Source organism: Dipodomys merriami, unplaced genomic scaffold (genome assembly GCF_024711535.1).
Source record: "Dipodomys merriami isolate MVZ:Mamm:240054 unplaced genomic scaffold, mDipMer1.0.p SCAF_45, whole genome shotgun sequence".
Classification (NCBI taxonomy): Eukaryota; Metazoa; Chordata; class Mammalia; order Rodentia; family Heteromyidae; genus Dipodomys; species Dipodomys merriami.
In genome coordinates, this window is record NW_027206013.1 from 778,150 (window position 1) to 803,933 (window position 25,784).

Sequence of the window (25,784 nt, forward strand, 5' to 3'; positions counted from 1 at the left end):
ATATTGGTAGTGCTGTATGCAGGTTCAAAAATGTATTGTTGGCTTAGAAAGATAGTATCATAGTTTCATAGGAAATAATTCCACACAGACACACTTGTAGACACCTCCTGACCACCATTCATACAGCCATACTCCACACCACATTGACATAGCTGCTTCCAGGGACAAAATGAGATGCTCAGAATTCTTCCTTGTATCTCTGCAACTGTTCAGCACATCTTCATCCCTCTTTTCCTCCAGTAAACTGGAATCAAGACCGGCTTCTGAACAAACACAAACAAGAAAGTCCAATCTTTCTTGGCACTTAAATATTTCCTAAGCCTGGAAGTGAGTTGAGAATACATACGGTTTTCCAGAGCAATGGCATCCACCTGCAGATAGAGAAGAACAGGTACTATAAGGACCAGGTCATGGCCAGTCCTATTCACAAAGGTCTATTGTACACCATGGTGATAGAGGGACACTGAAGGGAAGGCCCACAATTTCTGTGTTCATCAGAAAAATGTTTCCTAAGAAACAGAAATAAGAAGATATGGGCTGAAGGATGGTCAGAAGGTACAATTTACTTCTAAAAGGGAATGGAAAATATTGATGTCATTTCCATTCAAAGATACTATAGGGAAAATGATAAATCAGTACAGAATCATACTGCTAAGACATGAATATTCTCAGTTTTGAGGGAATCTCTGTATAGTAATATAATTCATTAAAGACACTCAAAGATTCACAAAACAAGCAACAGGAAACAAGAGATACTTTAAATGAGTAGGGAAGAATCAAGGGGAAAGACATAGAATGAAGAGAATAAAGAAGAGTAAATGTATACAAGGCATAACCTACAAAATTAAGAAAAGTGGGCAATGAGGGATTGGGAAGGAGGGTTGAAAAGGTTCAATGGGACAACAGGTATATTGACCAAGGTACATTGCATTTATAAACCACTTTGTTGAATGGCACATCCTTTGTACAACTACACAAATATAATAAACTAAATAAGGAAAATATATAGAAAACCACGTAAAACATGCAAGATAACATTGATCAGAATGACAGCAACCAGAATTAAAAAGACAGACCTCTGAAAAGATACAGCAAACACTGAAATGAGTTCAACAGTGAAACTAAGATAAGCTCAGAGAAGGGATGAGACTTGCAAGAAAGAGAAGAGATCAGTATTTCTAAAGAAGCTAAAGCAGATAGTTCAAAGTTTCAGATAAAACCAAAATTTGAAGATACCTATATACTATAGACTAGATGGCTAAACCCTTAAGGTGTGAGAAAGTATAAGGTATCCAAGCAAAGGGGACAAGCAAAGAATACTAACTGTAATAACAAAGTTCCTACTGGAAACAAAATAGTGGTTTGAAATCATTCCTTTAAGAGACAGTTCCCATTACTGGGAATGATAAATACCTAGTAATATTCTAATAAGTCAAATGCTAGCAAGTAATTTTCTAGTATAATCTGAGGATTAAAGTGAGCCTTTCAAAATTCTGAAGTATAATGATACACAAGGGAATGAAAAGAATACAAGAATGAAACCCTGTGTGCTGTAGAGACATAGAGCAAAGCACTGAAGTCCCACAAGAGTAGACATGGCATGGGTAGTTTTGATATGAGCATTTGTTGTAAAGGCCTTGATTTCCAAACCATCCAATATCCAAGTAATGTTCTTCCATGATCACTGCTAGTGAACACACTCCTGTAAACAAAATATTTAAAGCAACACAGACCTACTGACGGATGGCAAGTCCTCAGTGTGCAGGTACTGTGTTCAGGAAGTAAGAGGAATGATCTGGGAGACACTGAGTGTCAGTGGGCTCACCCAGTTCTACATCTCTTTAGGGATTTATCAGTCGTATATTGCAGAATAAGATTTAGTAAGATTTGCCTCAGGGACAGTAAACAAGCCCTGAGTTCCAGCCCCACAAGAGACAAAAACAAGAAACATATTCACAACAGTGAAAAAATATTTTAAAAACAAAGTAAATGTAAACAATTTTAATTTTGGAACTATTTACAGGGGCATAAGACCAGGAGGAATGCAGCTCTAAATTCAAGTATTCAGTTCACTGTCTTCACATGATTTTGGTGAAGGACCTACATACTGACTCGAGAGCAAAGTGAGTGGGGAGACACAAGGAGAAAAGAGTAGGGGCTGCCTGAGTGGAGTATAGAGATTCAGAAGTTCCTTAGAGTTGGACGATAATCTTAAGCCAAGATAAACTTAAGATTCTCGGCACCAAGCCCTGGCTATTGCTCTTTCCTGAAGTGCTTTCTGTGAAGGATCCTTTCGCTACATGATCCCTAAGCAGCCATTAGAAGGTACTGCTGTGATGGTGAACATAAGGTGGGGGAAATTGCACTCATGGTGGACGAGACATGGGTTTAAGTCCCAGTCAGCTGAGCCTGTTGAGGAGAATGACAACTGATGACACACAATGGAGACTTGACACCGCTCTACCACCCCTGCTCTATATCTGAGTCAAGTCAGTGATCTTCTGGTTAAACATGACGACCTATTTCAACAGATATTATTTGTTTTATTTTATTTTTTCGGTCATGGGGCATGAACTTTGTGCTTGGGTACTGTCCCTGACCTCTTCAGCTCAAAGCTACCACTCTACCACTTGAGCCACAGCATAACTTCAGGTCTCATGTACTGTACTGTCCTGGCCATCTTTGAACCGTGATCCTCAGATCTCAGTCTGCTGAGTATCTAGGGTTACAGACATGAATCACAAGTGCCACGTACAGGTTTTATATTTTTTTGCATCACCAAAAATTCTGGTCTCTGCCTTGCAAATTAGATAAATTCATGGGACCTTGTGTATATTTTGTGGCAGAATCATGTATGTACAAAGGCTTTTGTTGCATCTCCACTACCAAGGAAAGGCAAAAGAAACCATAATCCAGACTGGAAAAGAGGGTGTAATTGCCTGAAAATACATGTACCAAATTAAAAATACACATAAACACTCAAGTGTCTGTGCAAATTGTTAGCTACAGAAAAACAAATGAATGTGGAGAAACCAATGGAAGAAAGCTACAAAGAAGCAGGTGATAGATAAGGAAGAGGAGATAAATAGCAAGGGGATACAAATAGCAAATTTCATTACTTTCTCACTGGCCATGGCTATCTCCACATCTTCAGTATCACTGGATGAAAATTCTGCATGCACCTGGGCCATGACAGAGATAATGTGATCTGGAAAAAGAAGGATAGAATGAATGTCCTGGAGAATACCTGGGCTCCTGTTTCTCCTGGGGTCACAGGGAAGAAACATAGAACTCAGTGTAGCCTCAAACAGGGCTCCTGTCTCCAGGCTTCAGTTGGGTTATGCTGAAGTGAAAAAATGTCCATATCTTCATATTCTTTTCTGGTCCAGATTCTGCCACTGTATGAGCAACTGGTGCCAGTGGCATGATGCTCAAAGAGGCAATGAATTTCTGCTCATGAGACTGACAATTACCTGTCTCCTTATAATCCATACCATCATCTGTTTCTCATACAGAAACCTTGGATGAAAGATGAAGAATATAATATCACTTGTTATATTTACAACATTTCCTAGGGCCCCAGATGCCTGGCAGTGTATTGGGTTCCTGTTGTGACACGCAGAGGGGAATTTCAGTCGATCTGTATATAGGCTGATTTGTTTAGGTGTGGAATGAGGATAATGACTAAACTGGCATTAACTCTTCCCAATCCCAGAACTGAGCTCAGGGGTTATACCTAGTCATCTGAATGTGGGAGTTGGATGGAAGAGTTGAGGTAACAAATGTGAACCACTGCTCACCACTCCACTCCAGAGATGAACCCAGATTGTACAGGAAGCCCATAGGAATACTCTAAATTTCATTCCATCTGCACAAGATGAGCAGGACAGAATATGTTGTTGTGAGGATTAACATTGCAGGAAATGAGCCAGTTCCTGACAGAGGTGAGGAGAACTCTCTCTCCATCTTGTCCTATTATCTGAGAGCCAGGCCTGTTCCATTAGATTCCTTCAGATTCCTTCTAACCTGGGTCAGCATCCCAAGATTTGAACTGTAAGTGATGGAATTCAAAAGCAGAATCAGTAAGAGTAAGACTTATAGAGAATATTGTTTGTAAGTGGTAAAGAAGCTACATGTCCAATATCACTACACTGTTATTCCAGAGTTACTAAATGAAGAAAGCACATATTCCTTGGGATGTGTATTGTGTACACTTTGCTTTGGTGTCCAAATCCAAAGCATAACCTCTACAGTCCAGGAAACTTTAATATTGGGTATCAACTCAAGAGGTTTCCTACCTGCAAGGTCTTCCTCTTCTTCACTAGTGGAATCATATCTTTTCGTATTCCAGGCTGTGGAGACAGAAACATTGCCAAGAACGTTATGAAGAAGAGTACCTCCTTATGCATCAGACTAGATTGTGTTATATGCTCTGTGGTGTGGGGATGGGGTTTGGCCCATATTCTGGAAGCCTGCTTCAGAGTGTGACAATGTTGAGAGATGGTGAAACCTTACAAAGGCAAGGCATCACAAGATAAATTTCATTTTATACACAAGTCTAAGAATGACTACAGTAGTTACTCAGACCCTGCACTGTCCCATGATGTTTTATGTATTCTACAGGAAAATCAAGCCTCAGGTTCTTGGGCTTTTCTTCCATATCATGTAACCTCTCCTTGATATCTACAAATAGATTCTGTAAAGGAATCTGTGATCAGACTGGTTGTACACAAGAAGAGACAAGACACTTTGACCCTTCTCACCATGCAGATCAATCACGTGCGTGGAACTTAGTCCATTCTCATCATTTCCACATCTCCATGCATCCCCCTATAAGGCGAGAAAATGAATTAGTGTGGGAATGACACTATCCTGTGTCCTGTGCACAGGCTGCTCATTTGGCAACATTAGAGACCACATGACAAATTAATCAAGAATCTAAAGTTTAACAGAAAATGTACTGTTACCAATAAACACATGAATTAAATACTCTTGCACAAGTGAAGGCAGTATTTTCTACAAATATTGAATTTTTATTAAGGAACACAAAATGATATCCTGGACAAGGTTCCTTGTGATATGTTTTATAGTCTAAACGCAGCAGTTTTTATTGTGGTCCATAGTCAGATCTCAGTTGACAAATAACTCTCACTTCATATGTTATAAATAGCATGCATGTTGATGTGATCATATTTTAATTCACTGGGAAATTTAAGAAATAAATAAGCAATGCTCTATTTCACACAAAGACAGGCACTCTTACTTCTGCTTTGGTTGGGTCCTCTTCATTTGTCCTTCGTTGAGGAAGGGAATCGATCGAGGTCACGGAGGCACCTAGGAAGACACAGATTGACTGTCAGTAAAATAACAGTGCTGCTTGGGATCACTCAGGCTCAGAAGTTGGTGTGGACATGGGTTCAGACTATAGAGAAAAAGAGAGGGGCAGTGCCTGAGAAGATTCATCTTCCCAGCTAAAATAAACCTCATGTGTTTGCAATACCTAAATCCTTTATATTTCCAATGAGCATGCTCAGCTTCAATGACCAAGTGCAAGGCCTCCCCTTCTCTTTCAGAAACAAAACTAGATTTCTACTATCTTGTTGAGCAACGTCAACATCTTTTCCTTCCACCAATGATCCTGTATCCTCTCCTATGTCTCCCTCTGGAGACATAGACTGGATTCTTCCTTGACTAAAAGCAACCACTTTTAGAGGAGTGGACTTTAAGGCTGAATATTGACTTCTAATTCCGAGTCCCCTATTATAATGTTTTTAAAATTTTTTGTTGTAAAAGTGATGTACAGAGGCTTAAAGCTACATAAGTAATGTAATGAGTGCATTGTCTCTGTACCTAGTGTCAGTGTATGAATGCATTTGAGAATGAAAAGCTTGAAAAGAACATACAATAAATTAAATACAATAAATTAACAGTGTGAATACTAAACAGAATGAGCAGAAGCTGATGAATGCCATGGGCTCTAGGCCATGTTTGCCTGCACTATTCCACATGTACCTCATCACTCCCATATCTGGGAGGGTGATCCAAATTATATGGTTTTTGAATTACACATTAATGAGAAGAAACTCTGCCACCAAGTGTCATCTGTGTTATGAGACTACTATGCCACCTCAATTTCAGAAAGCACTCTGTAAGATTTATCAATGACAGACATGTGTCTAACATCAGGTTTTTCCTAACATGGTGACTAGGAACACCATGAGTAAAGGATGAATGCAAAGCTGTGGACCAGATGATCAACAATGTGCCCTTGCCTGGCTTCAAATGTGCTTCATCCACGTACAGAATGAAACACCCTGGCCATTTTCACCTGCCAAGAAAGGAATGTGGTTCCAACTCTGACTTTTACATATGATAAGGAAAACATAAATTACCTACCTATGTATGTTGTTAATGGGCTAATTTTCAAAAATTTCTACAAATTTTGTGATATGCAGTTTGTAAAAAGATGTGAGGAAAGGAGAAAAACTTTCCCAATTACAGCAACACTCACTCCACATACACACATTCACAGACACCTCCCATTCATTTGGCTGACAACTGCACACCACCAAGATGACAGAGCTGCTTCCAATGGAAAAATGAGATTGGCAAACATGTTTGTGGTATCACCATTGCTGCTGAGCACACCCTCATTCCTCTTTGTCTCCACAAAGTCAGAATCCTGTGAGTTTCTCAACAAAAATAGTTAAGAAAGTCCAACCATCCCCAACCCTTCAGTGTTTTCTAAGCTTCCAAGTGAGTTGAGAATACATACGATTTTTGTGGGCAGTGGAGTCCACCTGTAATAGGGAAGAGAAGATACTATGAGGAGCTGGTCATGTCCAATCTTGTATAAACAGACCAACTGTTTACTATGGTGACATTGGAAAGTTAAATGGGATGAGCTAGTGTTTCAGCATACTTCTAGATAAAGGCTTACAAATGAATCATAATTATGAGGGTGAGGGACTGAGTCTGGCTTAGGCAAAAGTACAATATAACATAGGGAAAAACCATTTCATTCCAAACATCTACTGATGTGAATCAAGTAGTATAGTGCTTTCCTAGGAAATATCAAATTCTCAGTTTATTTCTAGATATTCCTAAAAGAGAAAGAAATCTTAAAACCCTAAGAAAAAAGCAATAAAATTACCATTTGAGAGTATAACACATACTCAAACTTGGATGTTATTTTCAGGAAGGGCATGTGTGTAGTGGGCAGACTCTCTCAAGCCAATATCACCTGGTTCATGCACAACACTTTCAAAATCATTATGAGTGACAAAAGTGCTTGCTACCCAGCAGTTGCTAATGCATACTATCATATACCAGCACCATCTGGAAACAGTCATTGGAATCATGAAATTGATCTCTCCTGACTGTTTCCCACAATGGAAATTATATAAGGCTTCCATACGAAACACAGGAATTAAGCTTCCTTTAATATACCCAGTGAGTTTATCATCTGAAATTCATTAAAAAACACAAAAAATACAAAACAACATTTGTTATTTCACATTTAAAGGAACAATTTTACCTCATCTACACGTTGGTCTTCCTCTTCTGAGTAATCACAGGGCACTATTTCCATGATGACCTTCTTAGAATCTAGGAAGAAACCGTGTGACTGTCAGTGCATTGGCGTTGTGGAAGAACAATTCAGAACTTCATTTGTATGGACAGGGCTTGTAAGGATGGAGGTGGATGACTCATTACTGCTAGTATATGCTCCTTAGTGGATACAAGAGAAAAGTGCAGTTGTGGAGATAGGAGGGAAGGGATGGTAGGGGGAAAACAAAGGAGGAGCCAACAATGCTTGATAAGGAATGTACTCATTACCTTGCTCATGTAATTGTAACCCCTCTGTACAGTATTTTCACAATAAAAAAACTTAATTTTTTAAAGAAGGAAAGGAATAGAACAAGAATGATAAAAAACCAGCACTAAAAATAAATAGAATGGCAAAGAAAAAGCTGAATCCGTGATTGAAGTGGAATACTGAAACTCAGGTTTCTGAGTTTTGAAGACTTTAAGGAAGAAACTAAGGAAGACTTGAGTAGAACTGAACAGATACGTTACATGTCAAATACATTCCTTAAAATACATGATTACCTGGTATTGGTGGCTCACACCTGTAATCCTGGCTACTCAGGAGGCTGAAATCTGTGGTTCAAAGCCAACCTGGGAAGGAAAGTCCATGAGACTCTTATCTCCAATTAACCACCAGAAAACTGGAAGTGGTGCTTTGGCTCAAATAGGAGAGCTCTTGACTTCAGATGAAGAGCTCAGGGATAGCACCAAGGCCCAGAATTCACCCTTACGACTGACAAAAATTTCAAAAAAATAAAATAAAAAAACATGAAAAACTGAAAACTTATTGGCAATTGAGATTAGTTAAGCATTGAAATTAATAAATACTGGATCAACTAGGCTTAATTAGTATTTATGCAGTTTTTCACTTAACATAAAAAAATTAGAGTACTGTTTCCCCTTTACAAAGTAAGACACACTAATCAAGATAAACCGACTGTGTTCTATAGAACATACTTTGACGTATTTTAAAGGGAAAAGTCATATAAATGTTATACAAAGATGAGAAACATAAAACTTTGAAGACACCAACATTGAAAAGGTACCTCATGTCAAAAACCAGCTAAATTATTAGCATGAAAATGGTCATCTTGCCAAAAATAGATTTAATGCAATCTCCATGAAAGTGGTATTCTTCACAGAAATAAAGGAGAATTTCTAAACTTGATACAGAAATAGAAAGGGTATCTAAGATCAAAATGAAACTAAGCATAAAGAACCATGCTGGAGTTATGAAAATATTTTTGATTAGAAGCAGGGCTAAAGTGGTAGAACACCTGTCTAGTAAGAATGAGACCTTGAGTTCAATCTACAGTACCGGAAATATACTGGATTTTAAGTTACACTAAAGAGCTATTGTACGAAACGTAGCATTTTATCAGCATAAACACAGACATAAAGATCCATGTAACAGAATAATAGTCCCAGGAATTAAACCACATTGATACAGCCTTTACATTCTTTTTGAATAAGAAGAAAAATGAAGCATGTCCATCAAATGGTTATATGGAAACTGTGTATATGTAGATGACTGAAATGAGAATCCTTTTCTCTCACCTTAGACAAAAAGGAATTCCAAATGGATTAATGATCTGAATTGAAGACCTCAAACATTGAAACATCTACATTAAAATATAGAGAAAATTCTAGAAGATTATTTCCTGGATAAGATCCCAATTGGGATCTAGAAAATAAAAACAAGTATTGACAAGTAGTAACAACTTAAAAACTTCTGCAAATATGGCAATAAATGAAACAACAATAAAAACAATAAAAACCAATTATCTGCATGTATATGTATTTATATGTACACACACATGCATATATATATAAATGAATATACATATATGAGCTTCAACTCCCCGGCCTCTACCAAGGATTTATCAAGTATACCCAGTTTAAACCTAAGGGTTTGAGGAAGTAGAGAAAATTAGGTTTAGATAATGTTCTGATAATGTTTCTGCAGCATTTAATTTAATTGGTACAAGTTAAACATTCCTGTTGTCACATAAATGTGCCTTAAGCCATATTAGCATAGAAATAGGGTGCTTTTTGAAGCTGAAGAGTAGTTTGATCTTTCATGAGTTAATATATGCTGTGAATTTCAAAGACATGTGTCATTGTTTTGAAAACACCACTAACAATAATCAAATGGTTTCACTGACCTGTAATTTACAAGCCTGAATTTCACTTTTCAATGGTATATTAAGTATTTTTTTAATTTAGACGATCTACTTTCATTTTATTATTTTATTATTTTATTTTTTTACTATTTTTTAAATTTTTATTTATTTTTTATTGTAAAAATACTGTACAGAGGGGTTACAATTACATGTGCAAGATAATGAGTACATTTCTTATCAAGTATTGTAGCCTCCTCCTTTGTTTCCCCTTCTCCTCCCTTCCCAGCCTCCCCCCACCTTCCCCACCCAATCATCCTTCCCCACACACCAAAGTTGTAAAGTTCATTTTTGACATGACAACTTGTACTTCTCATTGTTGCAATGGGTGTTAAGTAATTTTTTTAGAGAATTTGTATGTCTGTGTACCATTGCTGAAGTCTAAGTTCAGAGCATTTTAATCTCAAAAAGATCCTATGCCTGTTTGGCTCAGTCCTTCCAGCTCTGAGTAGTTGGTAATCTTTTTTATGTCTTATCTTTATATATTTACCATTTTTGGAAATTTACACAAATGGAATTATGCTTGTCTGTGTGACTGACATAATGTTTTAAGGTTCATCTATTTTGCTTTTTTTATCAATATTTCTTTCCCTTTTGCTGTCAAATAGTGCTCCACATCTGTTTAGCCATTCCTCAACTTATGGGCATTTGGATTCTGCACAGTCTTTGGATACTTGTGGGCAACCTACACTGAATACTCACAAACAAGTTTTCCATGAAGTTTTATTTTTCTTTCTTATGGGTAAATTATATACTTAACAAAATATGAGTCATAAGGCACATTTATCAAACATCTACACACTTATTTATTCTTCCTCATCCACTCCACCTTCTTAAAACAATTTTTACAGGCTATGTTGTTTTCTCCCTCTCCCTCCCCCCCTCTTCCCCCCTCCTCCTCCCCCTCCTCCTCCCCCTCCTCCCCCTCCACCTCTCCCTCCTTTTATCTTTTTCATCTAGTACTGTGACTTGAACTTAAGGTCTTCCACTCTTACAGAGCTTGTTTTGGTCAAGGCTGGTCTCTACCATTTATGCCATACACCTACAATTCTGGTTTTGTTCTGGCTATCTGGAGATAAAAGTTTCTTGGATTTATCTCATAAACTGGCTTCAAACCTTTATCCTCAGACCTCAAACTCCAGAGGTAGGATTACCAGGTTTCAGCCACTGGAGCACAGCACTCTTAGGTATCGATTCTACAAATGAGTGAAAATATAAATTTGGCATTTCTGAACTTGGCTTATCTCACTTAATATGATGATTTAGAGTTTCATCCATTTTCTGGTACATGATATAGCTTTGTTTTCCTTCCTACCTGAGTAATACTTCACGATATATGTTTCCTTTATCCATGTATTGATTGTTTGGCCACTGTTGACCAATGTGAATGATGCTCCAATAAACATGGCCATGCATGTTTAAAACAAAAGAAAAGAAACCATTTCTGCCAGTTAAGAAAAATGGCCATCTTGAAAAATTCTTAATGTAGAAAATTTTATGTTGTAAGGGGATTTTCACTTAGGTGATTACATAAGTACTGACTGTATTAATTTAAATCTGCACACATTAAATATTGAAGAGCATAGCCTAACACACATTTTTCTTTGCAATCTAGGCTAGGACTCTTTCTTCAAGAGTCAACACTAATGAATGAACACAATGACTGAGTTTACCAAGTACCTTCACTTGGCTCTTGTTCAGGGTCTCCACTGTTGGGTGGCCAGAGACGAATTCTTCTGCCATAATATTCTGGATTACTTGAGGATGATCTTGACCTCACAGGTAGGGATTCCTCAGGGCAGCAACAACCACCTGTCAAATGCATTACAATAGATTCGGGGCTTTACATCTTGTGGGCAAAATCTCAGAGGCTAGTAAGTACTGATGCATGTACATTAAAACATGGTTTTACCCATAAAATGGTGTAGATATGTTAAGATATAATGTGATATTTGAGTACGTATGCCTTGTACAACAAATGCATATCTAACACGTTAAACCTTTGTCACTTGTGCTGAGGACAATAGGGATGGTTCTGAATGAGGTTATAAACAGTGAAATTAACTAGGTGCAAAACCAATAGTACAATAACCCTGTTATATTTGGGAGCTCAAAATATACATATCATGGAAGTTGAGTCTAAAACTAAAACTACCAAAGAAGAAGACAGAAGAATAAATGGTGGTGTTTGTCTACCCAACTGGTGAAAATAATTAACAAATATGCATATGTCTCAAAAGAAACAGAAGATTATGAAAGTTCTTTTGGATCAAATATTCATAGCAGTCTTCACCATTGGTGAAATTAACCACAGGCATGAGGAAGATTATCCAATGGGAAGTTCAGGAAAAGCCCCTGGAGATGTATAGGCAATATTCCTTCTGCCATGAATCATATACAAAGTCAAAAAAGGACACAGAATCAGGAGGGACAATATGAATCTCAATATGTTACTCTCACATTATCAAGTAAAAATAACTCAACAAAGGCAAACTCTTTAGGAGGAAGGTCTCAATATTGCCATAAAGTTTCTGATCATCAAGCATCTACAGGAATCTGCTAGATCTGTGACAGTGTTTGAAAAGAGCTTGGTTCAGGGAAGTAGTTCATATCATGGTGTTATGACATAAATCTCTTATCGGCTATCACCTCACCACAGCTCAAAGCATAACAAGAGCAAGGGACGTAACCTGTTCTTTACCATACCCTGACAGAGAGTTTAGGGATTTGAAATGACTATGCCAGAGTCAGCACACTGATGAGTAATGAAACCAGGACAGGAACGTAGTTCATTTCCTGGAACAGACATTTCTAAACACTCAAGTCTTCTAGATGGTGCTTATGAACCTAGAGTTCCCCTATGTCCAAAAAAAAAATCTTCTATGGTAAAAATAGTTTCTCTATAAGTCTAATAGCCTGGAAATCATACCTGAGACCAGAGAAGGGCAAGTCCTAAGCAGCCTCTTCCTCCTAGATTGCTATTGCTGAACCCAAATAAGATACTTTCTTCTAAGTATGAACCTATGATGTGCACTGAGAAGCACACACTAGGGTCCCTCCACCACCATTCTCTCCTCACTGTCAAATGCTTCTTAGAGAACCTTCCTGATGATCAGATGACCACCCCATATATTCCAAGGTCTACTAGACAAGAAAGATATTGCTGAGCTCTGTTCCTTCCTAATAAACTGCTATCTCATGGTTCCACCATAAACAAACTTTTCCTGTTTTAATCATGCCTGAGTGAGCAGTTAAATATATTTTATAGGTCATCTGTCACACTGGCTCGGTACTCTAAATGATCAGTAGAGGAAAGTGTTATGAATCCATGTCAACTGACAACTAATCTGAGCTGCCTGAACAAAGGCCTGGGGAGAATGTGTAAAGATGGTTGTGCAAGCTCTGAGAATGCGCTTTCCTTCTCCTGTCCTTCCACATAAAAACACAGGCTTATAGCTGTTGGAAAGAGAGTCATCTCTCTTAGAGGGATGGCAAGCTTGCCAGTGACTGCACACAGGCTCCGCTCTGTGGACCACTGAGGCCCTTGTCTCTCTCATTACCAAATTTTAACTCCACTGACCTGTTGGCAGTGACTCTTTCCTCACCTTTCCAGGTGCTCCCTCAATACAGATATCCTGTCTTTAAGAGCCATCAGACATCCCAACCTAATTCAGTTTCTCCATTTAAGAATTATGAGGATTAATTGCTCTGACACTGGATTTGGAAAATGTTTAATTTTTTTGGCCCAGGGGTTTGAACTCAGAACCTCAAGTTTGCTAAACAGGTACTCTGCCCTTGAGATACACCATCACCATCTTTTACATTGCTTATTATTTTTTTTGTCAGGCATGGGGTTGAACTCAAGACCTGGATGCTATCTTTGAGCTTTGTGCTCCAGGCTAGCCCTTGACCACTTTGAGCCAAAGCTCCAATTTCTGATTTTCTGGTGGTTAACTCATTGATCTTGCTGTCCATCTGTCAATTAATCTACACCCATAGATCTCAGCCTCCAGATACCTAGGATTACAGGAGTGAGCAACCAGAGGCTGGATTGTATTTGTATATTTCTTAACATCACTATTACTTATTTATTGTAACTTCTTTTTTAAATTTTATTTTATTGTAAAGATGCTGAAAAGAGGGGTGATATTTACATGAGTTAGGCTCCACATTTCTTGTGGAGCATTGTTACCCCTTTCTTTCTTCTTCTCCCACTATCCCTAACCTCTCCCAACTCCCTCCCTCCTTCCTGACCCCATTTCCCATTCAAAGTTATAAAGTTCCTTTCCAATCTACTCTCTTGTGAGTATCATTTTTGCATTGGGTCATCCTGTGTCCCTGTTTCAGCATTTGGTTGCACATCTTCCTCTCCCCAAATTAGATGAAAGTATATAAAAGACACAGCATATGAAAATCAAGTAGAGTGACAACAGGGGATAGATATACCATAGGGGAAGAACATACAAAGGAATCAAAAAATCACATAGTACATTAAAAAAAACAACATAGAAAGACCTCTTGTGTCCATATCTTGTGGTTCAGTATTGGTTATTTTTGAGATAGGGCCTCTTTTCCATATAAGCTGGACTAGACTCTGATCCTCCTATTGTGCTTGTTTTTGTTACTGAGATCACAAGAATGCACCTCTGTTCCCAAACAATGCTTCAAGATAGACTTTTCATATGTGGCTAGCCTTGAGGCACAATCTTCCAAGCATACTCCCCAAGTGGCTAATATTATAGGCATGATTCATGCAATCCTGATGTATCTGGCTTTTGATATGGGCATTGAGAGGTGTGACCAGTGATTGTCCTTTCTTGGACTATCTCCTACTAAACTGATTATCAGTATTCTGATAAGTTGAGATCTCATGGAAGGGGGTATTTTTCAAGAAGAATAAATATAAGAACTGGATAATATAATAAAATTATGAAACACATTTAAAAATCAGCAGAGGAATTGGTCTTGAAGGTAATGAAACACTTAAGTACATCATGTAGTCAATTTGAGTTGAAACATCTTAAAGTCAACATGGAAGAGGTCAGTATTTACATACCTCTGCAGCAGCAGTTCACATTTCCCATCACAGGGCAGTATAGATGTCACCACATTCAACCCAACTGCCTCAGCTATAAACCGCTCAACTGAGTGACAGTTGGATGGGAAAGCAGGCTATGCATCACCACATCCCCATGGTGACAGGTCACCGTAGAATGCTCCCAGTGAGCACCTGCTGCTCGACAGTTGGCCACTGGACAGTATATGTGTTGTTTCAAAACTGAGTCACAGACCCACAGATTACTATTCTGTGAATATGAAATTATGGTAGAAGAAGGTACAATATAATCTACACACCAAAGATGTGCATCTTAACTGTCCAAGTAGGCCAATAATAGTATCTGTTATATTCCACAAATTGGACGAGATGTAAAAATTATTATTATAAAAATATTACACAAATAATAGATATATAAGACACTATGTTGAAAATGAACTCTACTACTTGGTGAGGGAGAGAGAGGAGTTGGGGGGGTGGGGAGTAAAGGAATGGCAGGGAAAAAAGAAAGGGGAAGGTAACAATGCTCCATAGGAAATGTATTCATTACATTAATCATGTAAGTGTAACCCCTCTGTAGGTGTTTTTACAATAAAAAGGTATACAAAAAGAAATTAGGTCATTCCATACAGGGCCAGCTGATGTCTGGAATGTAAAATTGTGACCATTACTCTGATATTGAAGGTCTTCAATGTTGTCCATACACAGGAACACCAAAAATACTGAGGTTTTTCCTCAATCATTAGAAACAAAATTCTCAGTATATGGTGAACTGAAAATACACGTGGATCTTGGTCAAATGCAGGTTTTGACTGGAAAGAACAAGATTGCCACTTACTCTCACTGACAGAGTGGGCTGCTTATTGGCAGACATGACAGGCATGCATATCTGAAAGGAGGGATAGATGAGAACTTTTATATAAAAATGGAAAATTAAATGCGATCACATTTTGTGCTGACAGTGTGAAAGACTCAGAAAGATGTTCAGTATTCTACAATGAGAGAGTGTTTCCTCATGCAAGAATCTGCCTGAAACTGTTAATCAGAAAGATGGCAAATCCTGGCCTGACCCATCAATCTCAGTACTGGCTACTGGGTTGTATGGGAATGAACACAAACCCGAGCAGAGCATCTCCATCTCTAACACATCTGCTGGTTGTTAGCACAATTTACACAAGAAAGTTTCCCTCAAATGCCTGCATCACTCAACTCTGTTCACTAAGTCATAAAAGAGGCCTCCCTCTTCCATGTTCCCACTACAGCAGAATATCCAATGGGGAGGTATTTGTCTATTGCTGCTTATATTCAAAAAGAGGCTCAGTTCAGGAACATTCATACCTAGCCCTGCCTTTGCCCTCACATACCCTGATCTTCACAGCCTGGTGTGTGACATGGAAGACCCTGGTCAAATTTGTTTGGAAAGGAAAAAAAGAAAGCAAATGGAGCTTGAACAAGTAATTAAGTCATTGATGAATGAATTAAGGTCCTACTTTTATAGAGAAGGTAGTGACTGGAATCCTCTGGATGGTGGTTAATTATGGAGACCTTGAATTTGGTGTTGAGGAAAGAGAAAATGATGCAGGGGAAAAATGTCTAATGTGAACTGTTAATATTTTGTTGTTTGTTGCACTGTTCTCAGTGGTGTTTCATGATCACTCAAATGTCCTGGAATTTCTTCTACCCAGAATACCTTCAAGAACATTGGGGAATTTGAAACTTTTGTACAGGAAATAGATGAGTGTTTCAGACCTCTCTGACCCAGAGTGGAAGGCGTCCCTTCATCTCTTCTTCTACCAAGTTCCCCACAGATGTTGTCCCATTATTAGGTACAGAAATCCAGGAAGAGATCCGTAATGAAAACATCCGGATAACCTTGTTGGTATAGAAAATTTACAAACCATATTTGTATCCCTATTTAAACAATTTGTTTTTTCCCTTACACTCCACAAGTTATACGAACATCAAATACAGTGAAAATAGGGGTTATACCATAGGGGATGGACATACAAAGCAACAAGGAAATATCTTATAATTATGTTAGAAACAATAGCAAGAAAGAAAAATCAGGGATACAGGTGGACCCATTGCAACAATGAGATATACAAGACGTAATGTCAAAAAACAAACTTTACAACTTTGGTGCAGGGAGAGGGGATGGTCCTCTGTGTCAAATAAAAAGAGGTTGTGAGCTTTCTTATACAATTCAACAGAAAGAGCCATGCAGTTTTATTTCTGGCATCAGAGGAGACAGGAGATGGCAAAATAGAAGATGCAGCAGTATGAAAACATTGAGGATAGAAGAGAGAGAAGAGCACTAGACTAGAATAAGGGAAGGTCAAAATAATGAGTTGGATAGCTTGGGAATGAGAGGAAAGCAGTCCATAAAGACTGCTATTGGCTACAGTAAAAAAATAAGATGGCAAATTTAATTTTTTTCTCAAGATTAAGCATTACTAGAATGCTTCCATTTTAATTATAATTATCTTTTCTTCTTAATGTTTTGTTAAGCTTCATTACTCATAAAATATGTTTTGCTGTCCAGTTTACACATAAATAAGCTAAGATGTATATTTGTTTCTTAATTCATGAAGAAGGTATTTTGTAATCATCATCATCATTACTTAGTGGCAATTCATGTCTACAGATGCCTGGATAAGCTATAAAATGTTATTAGGAACATACCCCAGTGAGTCATAAAGCTCAAATTTTCCATGTTTGAACTTTCTAATGAAAACACAAAATTGTGCTGCTCTTTACCTCCCTCCGACTCTTGGTGACTACATTTCATGCTGAGAGCCAGGCCTGGTGTGGCCCTCAAACAGGCAAGCTGCTTTACCTCTCAGCACTAAGGGATAGCAGCAGCAGCTGCTTGGAAGCCTTGGGAGAGGACTTGAGGAGAAGACTTGTATTCTGCTTCTTGGCTGAGGTCTACTCACACATACTTTCTCTCCTTGGCAGGAAGGAGGAGAGACACACTGGGGCTGGGGAGAGATGAGGTTCTCTTCTCCCAGATATCCACTCAATGGGTCCAAAATCAATATTTGCTTGTCATCTGCTAATCTCTGAGACAATTCCAAGTCCAATGAAATCAATGTAGTGACCATGTTTGAATCCAACTACTCTTTCACTACTTCCTTTCCCCATCCCTCCTTCTGTCCCAACCTTTCCTCCTAAGGGTGGCTAGCTGTAAGCTGAAAGGTCCAAGGTTTCTAGGCATGGGAATATCTAGGTGTGCAATAGCAAGATAAATATACCACATTTTGCTTCATTGCTTTGGATCTGAGGTTACAGATCCTGGGATGGTAAGGGTACATTCCCAGAGATCTTTCCATCCTCCACTGTTTCCCTCTGAGTGAAACAAACACAGATTGTAGAGGCTAAGTAATAACTAGGTCTGAGCAAGGAAGCTAAATCCAAAGGACAACAAGCTCCAGGGCCCATAAGTGAATGTCCTTGATTTTGTCCCTGATTTTAGTGGTAACTCATCCCGATGTCTTCATTAGAGAAGACCCATTCTCCTCTCTCCAGAAGCCTGAATTCTCTCCCTCACTCTCAAAAGAGATGGACATGTTAGTGCAAAAAACCAACACAGAACTTGCAAACCATCCAGATATTCCAGTGCCAGGTGCTGGCCCCAAGCACAAAATTCTCCTAGTGGTCAAGACCAGAAGTCAAGACCTGGGTCTCTACACCCCTCTAGCTCCTCCAGGCAAGTCTTTTCAACAGGTGCTTTTGCTGGTTTACAAAGAAAAAATGGCAGAAGATCTGAATTTAGGAAAAGCAGAAGCAGGAGTCCACCGAACTGGCAGAAGGGGTACAAGTAAAGCAGATAAAGACTTGGAACACCTAATCCAAGGAGAACTGAGGAAAACATGAAGGGAGGGCAAATGAAATGAGTGCAGCCGGGTTTCTTCAAGTCACGATTGCCTAAAGAGGTTCACAGCAGAGGGAACAAGGTCTTCCCTGGATGGTGGCTCAGACTGTGAAGATGAGTTGAACTCGGACCTTAACTCAATCCATGAGAGGGACACAGTCATCCTCAAGTACAAGCCCCAGAATGTATCCAAGTTGTGCTCACAGCTAATCCCAGGTTCACCCTCCTTTATATCCCATACACACCTTACCCCACTCACTGCTTTTCTATCACCCATTTGGTATCCTGTCCCCTCCCTCACACTGCCTCACCCTTTTCACCTTCTTAACCCCTTTGTAGCCCCTGCCCCACCCTAACTCTTGCAATCTACACACTGTCCCCTCCCACTTCTTTCTTTGCACTATTCCAGCCCCTTCCTGCCTCTCTCCATTTCCTACAATGATGCCCCAATTTTCTCTGCTACCTGGCAGCCCCCCCCCTTCCCACACATCACACTCTGTTCTGTTCCCCTCACCTTCTCATTGGAGTGGCCACGGTTCCCTGTTCTGCCCCGTCCACCCCACTTCTGCAAACCCTCCTTTCCAGATGAAGCCCTCCTCATCTGCTTCCAATCTTTGAATGCCCACAGCACTGGATCTCCCAAGATTTCGTCCAAGAAGGCTCCAGAAGCACAGACTGGGAATTTTCTGAGTCAGCCTTCGTTTCTCCCCTCTGGCCACTGAGCAGCTCGGGAACAAGGGCTTCTTCGTGAGACACTGGGCAGAGGGAAAGGTGAGTCACTCAGGCTCTGTCCTGTCTGCTTCCCGAGGGGACCCTGGCCTCCTTCCTGCTCACCATGTTGTCCGAGGACCCCTTTCCATGTGAGAGTGGGTTATGGAAACATACAGTTGAAGCACTGAGCCCTGGCCACAACTTGCAGGACGTGAGGCGGCCTGGGCCTCAGCCCCAGAGAATGGCGGTCAGGAGTGAAAGACAGAATCATCCCGGAGGCCTCTTAGCATAGGCTGTGCCCCCATTTGTCAGCTGTGTGCCTGAGCAATGGGGCGGCCGCCATGGCCTGTAGGGGCAGGAGATTGACACATGGGACAGTGATCGGTTCACTTTGGGGAAGGGTCATAGTGTCCAGCCCCAGACCTGTCAATCGAATTGTCCTCTGGTCCCACTGAAGAGAACTAGGGTGGGATGTGTACTGCAGAATTTGGTAGCAAACACCTGTAATCCTGGCAATGAAGACTTTTTGAAGAGGATGACAACTTCAGGGGCAGGATACATAAAAAACTGTCTCATAAAACAAAATTACAAATTATAACGAGCACAAACTAACAACAATATAAACAATAATCAAGTGCATCCTCACATCCTCGCATCCTCACAGTGCAGGATGGAGTGTGCAGTGTTTGGCTTGTTTTCTAGGCAGTTCTTACAAGACTGTTACTCAAAAAATGATTAAGTAATGACATAAGAGAAATAAGAGGTTACTGTTCCTGAGTGTGAGTGGAATTCAGTCTTCTTCTGGGCTGGGTAAGTGAAAAATGAAAAATAGTGATTTTTATAGACTTTCTTTCATTGCTGAATATTGAATGAAATGTTCTACTGCCTTTTTGTGTACAGTGGGGACTTAAGAGTAGGGCCCTTTGGTGCTAATCTCAGTATCCTGAGAAATTTTGACCTAGAAGCAAAGGTGTTTGCCTGGGAGTTAGCTTCCATGTGTGTAGGACATGGGGCTGTGCTAGGCCATTGGTATGGAGGTTAAATGTCTGAAGACACCTGCCTCCAGAAAGAGGAACCTCCCCAGTGGTTCCTCCAGTGGTCCAGGCGTTTGGGAGATATTCTAGAAGCAGGAATGGGCTCTATTTCCAAAGCAAGTAGAATTTGAGTTCCCAGAGGAGTCTGGCTCAGTCATATCTAATTGAGCCATTTTTTCTTACACAGAAGGAGATGTGTATTTGAAACCACATGAGCAGTGCTTTTTAGATGATCAGGGTAGCTTGAAGTTATCCTGATTCTATTTTGTATGTGTGGCAGGGTCACAGTGTGAAGTTTATCTGCCTCAGCTGATGTGAGCCCAGCCAGATGAAGGTCCAAACTAGGCGGAAGATGTGTTTCTTCATGCAATAAAATTACTTTTAGCCTATGTGTTCAAGATACATTGAAAATATACATGACTTTTGTCTTTAGACTTGAGTCTCCTTCCCAAGGTATCTTTTTGTGTAGGCAGATATTCTGACATCTAGATGCTCAAATGCCAAACATTTTGGTAATGATATTCTCACACTTTTCCTCTTAAAATTGCTCAGTCAGCTTTGAGGTCTTTCAGTATTCACTTCCCAGACGAGCTAGAATTCAATGGGGGCAAAGAATGGATATATGTGTATGTTGGCCAGACTTCATTTTACTGCCTCCTGTGTCAGATTCTGATCCTGGTTCTGGCAGAGAGACAGATGCAGTGTTGTGGCCACTGAGTGAAGAAAATAATTTGGGTAACTTGAGGACACTGCTGTTGCCAGAGTCGTGATGTGGGCCCCTATGCAAGATGGTAGAAGGTGAAGGTGCTCATGCTTTTCTTGGAAATGATGGGTTGTTTCCTGAATGTTTTCTCAGTATCCAGTTCAGAGAAGATTAATCAGGATGAGTGTGTACTCATGAAGTCTCCTAGAGCTGGCAGCAGAGCCTCCTAATGGATAAGGCCTTTGCCATGGCCACACTCGAGAGGCTACCTCTGAAGCTCTTCTCTCCTCTATTCATGGCAGCCTGTCCTAGGAGATACAATAAGACCCTGAAGGCAGTGATACAAGCATGGTGGGGAAGAGATTGTAAATTCAAGCCCCTTGAGCCCTAGGACCGCAGAAACACTCAGGTGTCTTTCCCAGTCCTTAACTCCCCCTAGGTTCCCAGTTTTCCTCCGAAAGTGGTCTGTGGCAGTGCCAATGAATCAAAGGGCTCCCAAGACCCATGTCAGTCAAAGGCCATTGATCACAGCTGTCACACACTTGTGCCTCAGGATCAGCAATTGATAAACTTGTTCTTAGATAAGGAGATTATGAAGAGACTGGAGCTGGGTGTCTGTGACACATACCTATAAACATTGCTACTAAGGAGTCTGGGATAGGAAGATTGGGGTTCACATGAAAGTCCCTGAGACTCACATCTCCAATTACCCCCCAAATAGCTAGATGTGAAACTATGGCTCAAGTGATAGAGCAATAACAACAAAAAAGCTCAGGGACAGTGCCTAGGCCCTGAGTTAAAGCCCCAGGACTGGCACTCCCACCGCACACAGCCCCACACAAAAAAATAGGATACTTGGACTGGATGTGGTACAGAACACTTGTAATGTAGGACTGGGAAAGATAAAAGGTTCAAGGCTAACCTGGGCTACATAGAGTTTTTGTGTCAAAATTAGTTAATTAACTAATGAGGAGAGTCTCCCTGAGGTCAGGTTGGAGTCTGCCCAGCTCAGTTTCCTCTGCAGACCTCCAAGGGCTACACTCATAACTACAGGTGTTAAACGCCAGGCTGCTTGCTTTTGGAGCATTTTCTTACTTGTCTAAAAGGCTCATGTAGAAACTGGTGACTGGCAGGACAGGACATCGTGAAAAGAATGCATTATCCTAAATTATTTTTTCCATTTTGTACAAATATATCTTCTTGCTATTCTCCAGGAAGTATCTATGTAGCTGGGCAGAGTGGCTCATGTACGTTACCCTAACTTCTTAGGGGATGTAGATCCAGAGAATGAGAGTTGGAGGCCGTCTCAGCTAATAAATTGAGGATTGTTGTGTATGCCTGTTACTTCAGCTCCACAAGAGACTCAGGTAGGAGAATTTCAGTCTGAGGTTAGCTTAGGACAATAGCAGGAAACCATACCCAAAACATGAATAAGTGGTAGAGTAGCTGCTTAGCAGGGTTTTATTGGAAGCAGCTCTAGTGATTTGGGGACCCAATTCTCAAGCTATGGTCTCATTCCTAATTTCTGTTTACACTAATTTGTATTATTGGAATCAGTGGTCAGTCCTGGAGAACTGGTTTTCCTTGGTTCAATTTAGGTTGTGCATTTTAAGCTACTTAAACCTCTCACATAGTCGGCAGGATAGACCTTAGCCTTAAATGGTCAGACAAGAACAGCTATTTTCTGTGGTGTGTGGGGAGTTAAGTCAGCAAGACCCTGTTGAATAGCACAGGATATTGTTTAGTTATGAACATCCAGACATTATTTTGTTTTTTATATATTTATTTTTTATTGTAAAGATACTGTACAGAGGGGTTACAGCTCTATGAGAAAGGTAATGAGTATATTTCCTATAGAGCATTGTTATCCACGCCTTTGTTTTTCCCCCTATATATATATATATATATGTATATATATATATATATATACATATATATATCACATTTTCACATTTTCTTTGATCCATTCATATACTGAGGGGCATCATGGTTGGTTCCATATCTTAGCTATGGTAAATAATACTGCAATAAACATAGTTGTGCTGGTAGCTTCACTGTGGTCTTGTTTGTGATCATTTGGGTAAAAGCCCAAAAGTGGGATTACTGGGACGTAGAGAGCTCTATGTGGAGTCTTTTGAGGAACCTCCATACTGCTTTTCTAAGTGGTTGAACAAGTTTACACTCTGACCAACAATGAAGTAGGATTCCCTTTTGGCCATATCCCCTCCAGTGTCTGTTACTATTAGATTTCTTGATTCTAGCTATTCTAACTGGGATGAGGTGGATCTCAATGTTTTTTGTTTTACATTTCTTTTATATCTAGAGAAGTTAAACATTTCTCTGTGTCTATTGATCATTCTTATTTCTCCTTCAGAGAAGTTTCTCTTTAAATCTTTTTAAATAAATTTTTATTGTAAAAATACGGTACAGAAAGGTTACAGTTACATGAGCAAGGTAATGAGTACATTTCCTATCAAGCAATGTTGCCTCCTCCATTGTTTTTCCCCTACAATCCCTTCCCTCCCACCTCCACAACTACACTCCCCACCCCAAATGGTAAAGTTCATTTTTCAACATAGCGTCTTGTATATCTGAATGTTACAATGAGTCAACCTGTATCCAGATTTAAGCATTATGTTTTTTTCCTTCCCCCCCCCCAAAATTAGGGAAGTGTATATACAAGATGCATGCCACTGACATCACACACAGTGAAACCAGGTGTTATTCCATTCACCAAGAACCAACAAAGAAACAAAACAATCACATGGTACATTATAAATACGTTAGAAACAATCTCAAGAAATAAAAAAAAACACTTGCATCCCTATCATGGGGTTCATTTCACTTAACACCATCTTATCTGGTCATAAGTACATAGCTTTTGAGGTTTTTTGCTTGTCCAAGATATATACTAGTTAGTGCAAATAAGAGAAACCATGGGACCTGTTTCTTTGGGCCTGGCTTACTTCATTTAACATAATTTTCCCAATACTTTACATTTCCTAACAAATGGGGCAATGTCATTCTTTCTGATGGAGGCATACAATATGTGTGTATATATATATACATATACATACACACACATTTTCTTCATCCATTCATTTACTGAGGGGCATCTGGGTTGGTTCCATATCTTAGCTATGGTAAATAATGCTGCTATAAACATAGTTGTGCTGGTAGCTTTAGTATACCCTTGTTTGTGATCATTTGGTTAAATCCCCAAAAGTGGGATTGCTGGGTTATAGGGGAGCTCTGTGTGAAGTCTGTTGAGGAATCTCTATAGTGCTTTCCAAAGTGGTTGAACAACCTTACACTCCCACCAACAAAGCAATAGGGTTCCCTTCTCTGCACATACCCTTCAGCATCTGTTAATAGAGTTCTTGATTTTAGCCATTCTATCTGAGGTGAGGTGGAATCTTAATGTTGCTTTGATTTGCATTTCTTTTATGGTTAGAGAGGTTGAGTATTTCTTCACATGTCTATTGGCCATTCTTATATTCTCTTCAGAGAAGTTTCTCTTTAAATCTTTAGCCCACTTATTTATTGCACAGTTGTTTCTCTCAGGATTTGCTGTTGGGAGCTTTCATTTTTTGAGTTCTAAGTATATTTTAGATATGAGACCCTTGTCTGGTGTATGGCCAGTAAAGATCTTCTCCCAATCCATGGGTTTTCTATTGATCTTGCTAGGTATGTCCTTTGTCATGCAGAAGCTCTGCAGTTTTATGCAATCCCATTTATCCAACCTTTCTTTATTGTCTCTATTAAGAAAATTCCTCCCTGCCAAGGAGGCCTAGATTTTCTCCTATTCCTTCCTGTAATGTTTTCAGTTTGTCTGCTTTTTTATTAATTTTTTTATTCTGAAAATACCATACAGAGGGGTTACAATTACATGAGCAAGGTAATGAGTACATTTTAACCTCGAGGTCTTTGTTCCATCTGGAGTTGATTCTGGTGCAGGGTGATATATAAGGACCTAGCTTTAGTTTTCTGCCGATGTTGAACCAATTTTGCCAGCGCCATTTGCTGAAGAGGCTGTCTTTCTTCCATTTTATTTTTTAAGCTCCCTTATCAAAGCTTTGGTGACTGTAGGTCGGTGGTTCATTTCTGACTCTTCAGTTCTATTCCATTGGTCTTCAGGTCTATTCTTGTGCCAGTACCAAGCAGTTTGGATTGCTATGGCTTTGTAGTAGAGTTTGAAATTTGGTTGGTATTAATATCCTTCCAGCACTGTTCTATCTGTTAAGGATCAGTTTTGCTATTCAGGGACTTTTATTGTTCCATATATTTTGGGGTTGCTTCTTCTATTTCACTGAAGAATGAGATTATTGATAGGTATCCCACTGAATTTGTAGATAGCTATGGAAGTATTGCCATTTTCACAATGTTAATCCTCACAATCCAGGAGCATGGGAGGTGTTTCCACTTCCTAAGTTTAGCTTTAATTTCCATTTTCAGGTTTTTAGAGTTTTCATCATAGAGGTCCTTCACTTCTTAATTTAGCTCCTAATGATTTTATTTTTTGTGGGGCTATTACAAAAGGAATTCCTTTCCTAACTTCAACCATGTTCTTCTCATTGTTGACATACAAAAAAAGCCATTGATTTTTGAGAGTTAATTTTATACCTTGCTCCTTTGC

The 25,784-nt window shown here is 39.5% G+C and overlaps 1 protein-coding gene across 1 annotated transcript; it reads right to left on the bottom strand.

Moving 5' to 3' along the window:
- Window positions 1-50: 50 nt before the first annotated feature.
- Window positions 51-14,907, bottom strand: LOC138808480 (uncharacterized). Its single transcript, XM_069994751.1, has 10 exons — window positions 14,827-14,907; window positions 11,451-11,582; window positions 7,538-7,608; window positions 6,776-6,800; window positions 5,264-5,334; window positions 4,764-4,830; window positions 4,299-4,352; window positions 3,120-3,208; window positions 347-371; window positions 51-263 (listed from the first exon to the last, which is right to left on the bottom strand). The coding sequence occupies exons 1-10, from the start codon at window positions 14,852-14,854 to the stop codon at window positions 58-60; spliced, it is 768 nt and encodes a 255-aa protein (XP_069850852.1). The 5' UTR covers window positions 14,855-14,907; the 3' UTR covers window positions 51-57.
- Between the last annotated feature and the right edge of the window lie 10,877 nt (window positions 14,908-25,784).

What these genes read in the sequence shown, in the direction of transcription:
- LOC138808480 (XM_069994751.1), bottom strand. Translation starts at nt 14,854, where the DNA reads ATGGGAAATGTGAACTGCTGCTGCAGAG. An exon ending in CTCCACTGCCCACAAAAATC is followed by an intron (nt 5,335 to 6,775) that starts GTATGTATTCTC and finishes GTGTCTTCCTAG; the next exon opens with GTGCCTCCGTGACCTCGATC. An exon ending in TGCCATTGCTCTGGAAAACC is followed by an intron (nt 264 to 346) that starts GTATGTATTCTC and finishes GTGTTTGTTCAG; the next exon opens with AAGCCGGTCTTGATTCCAGT.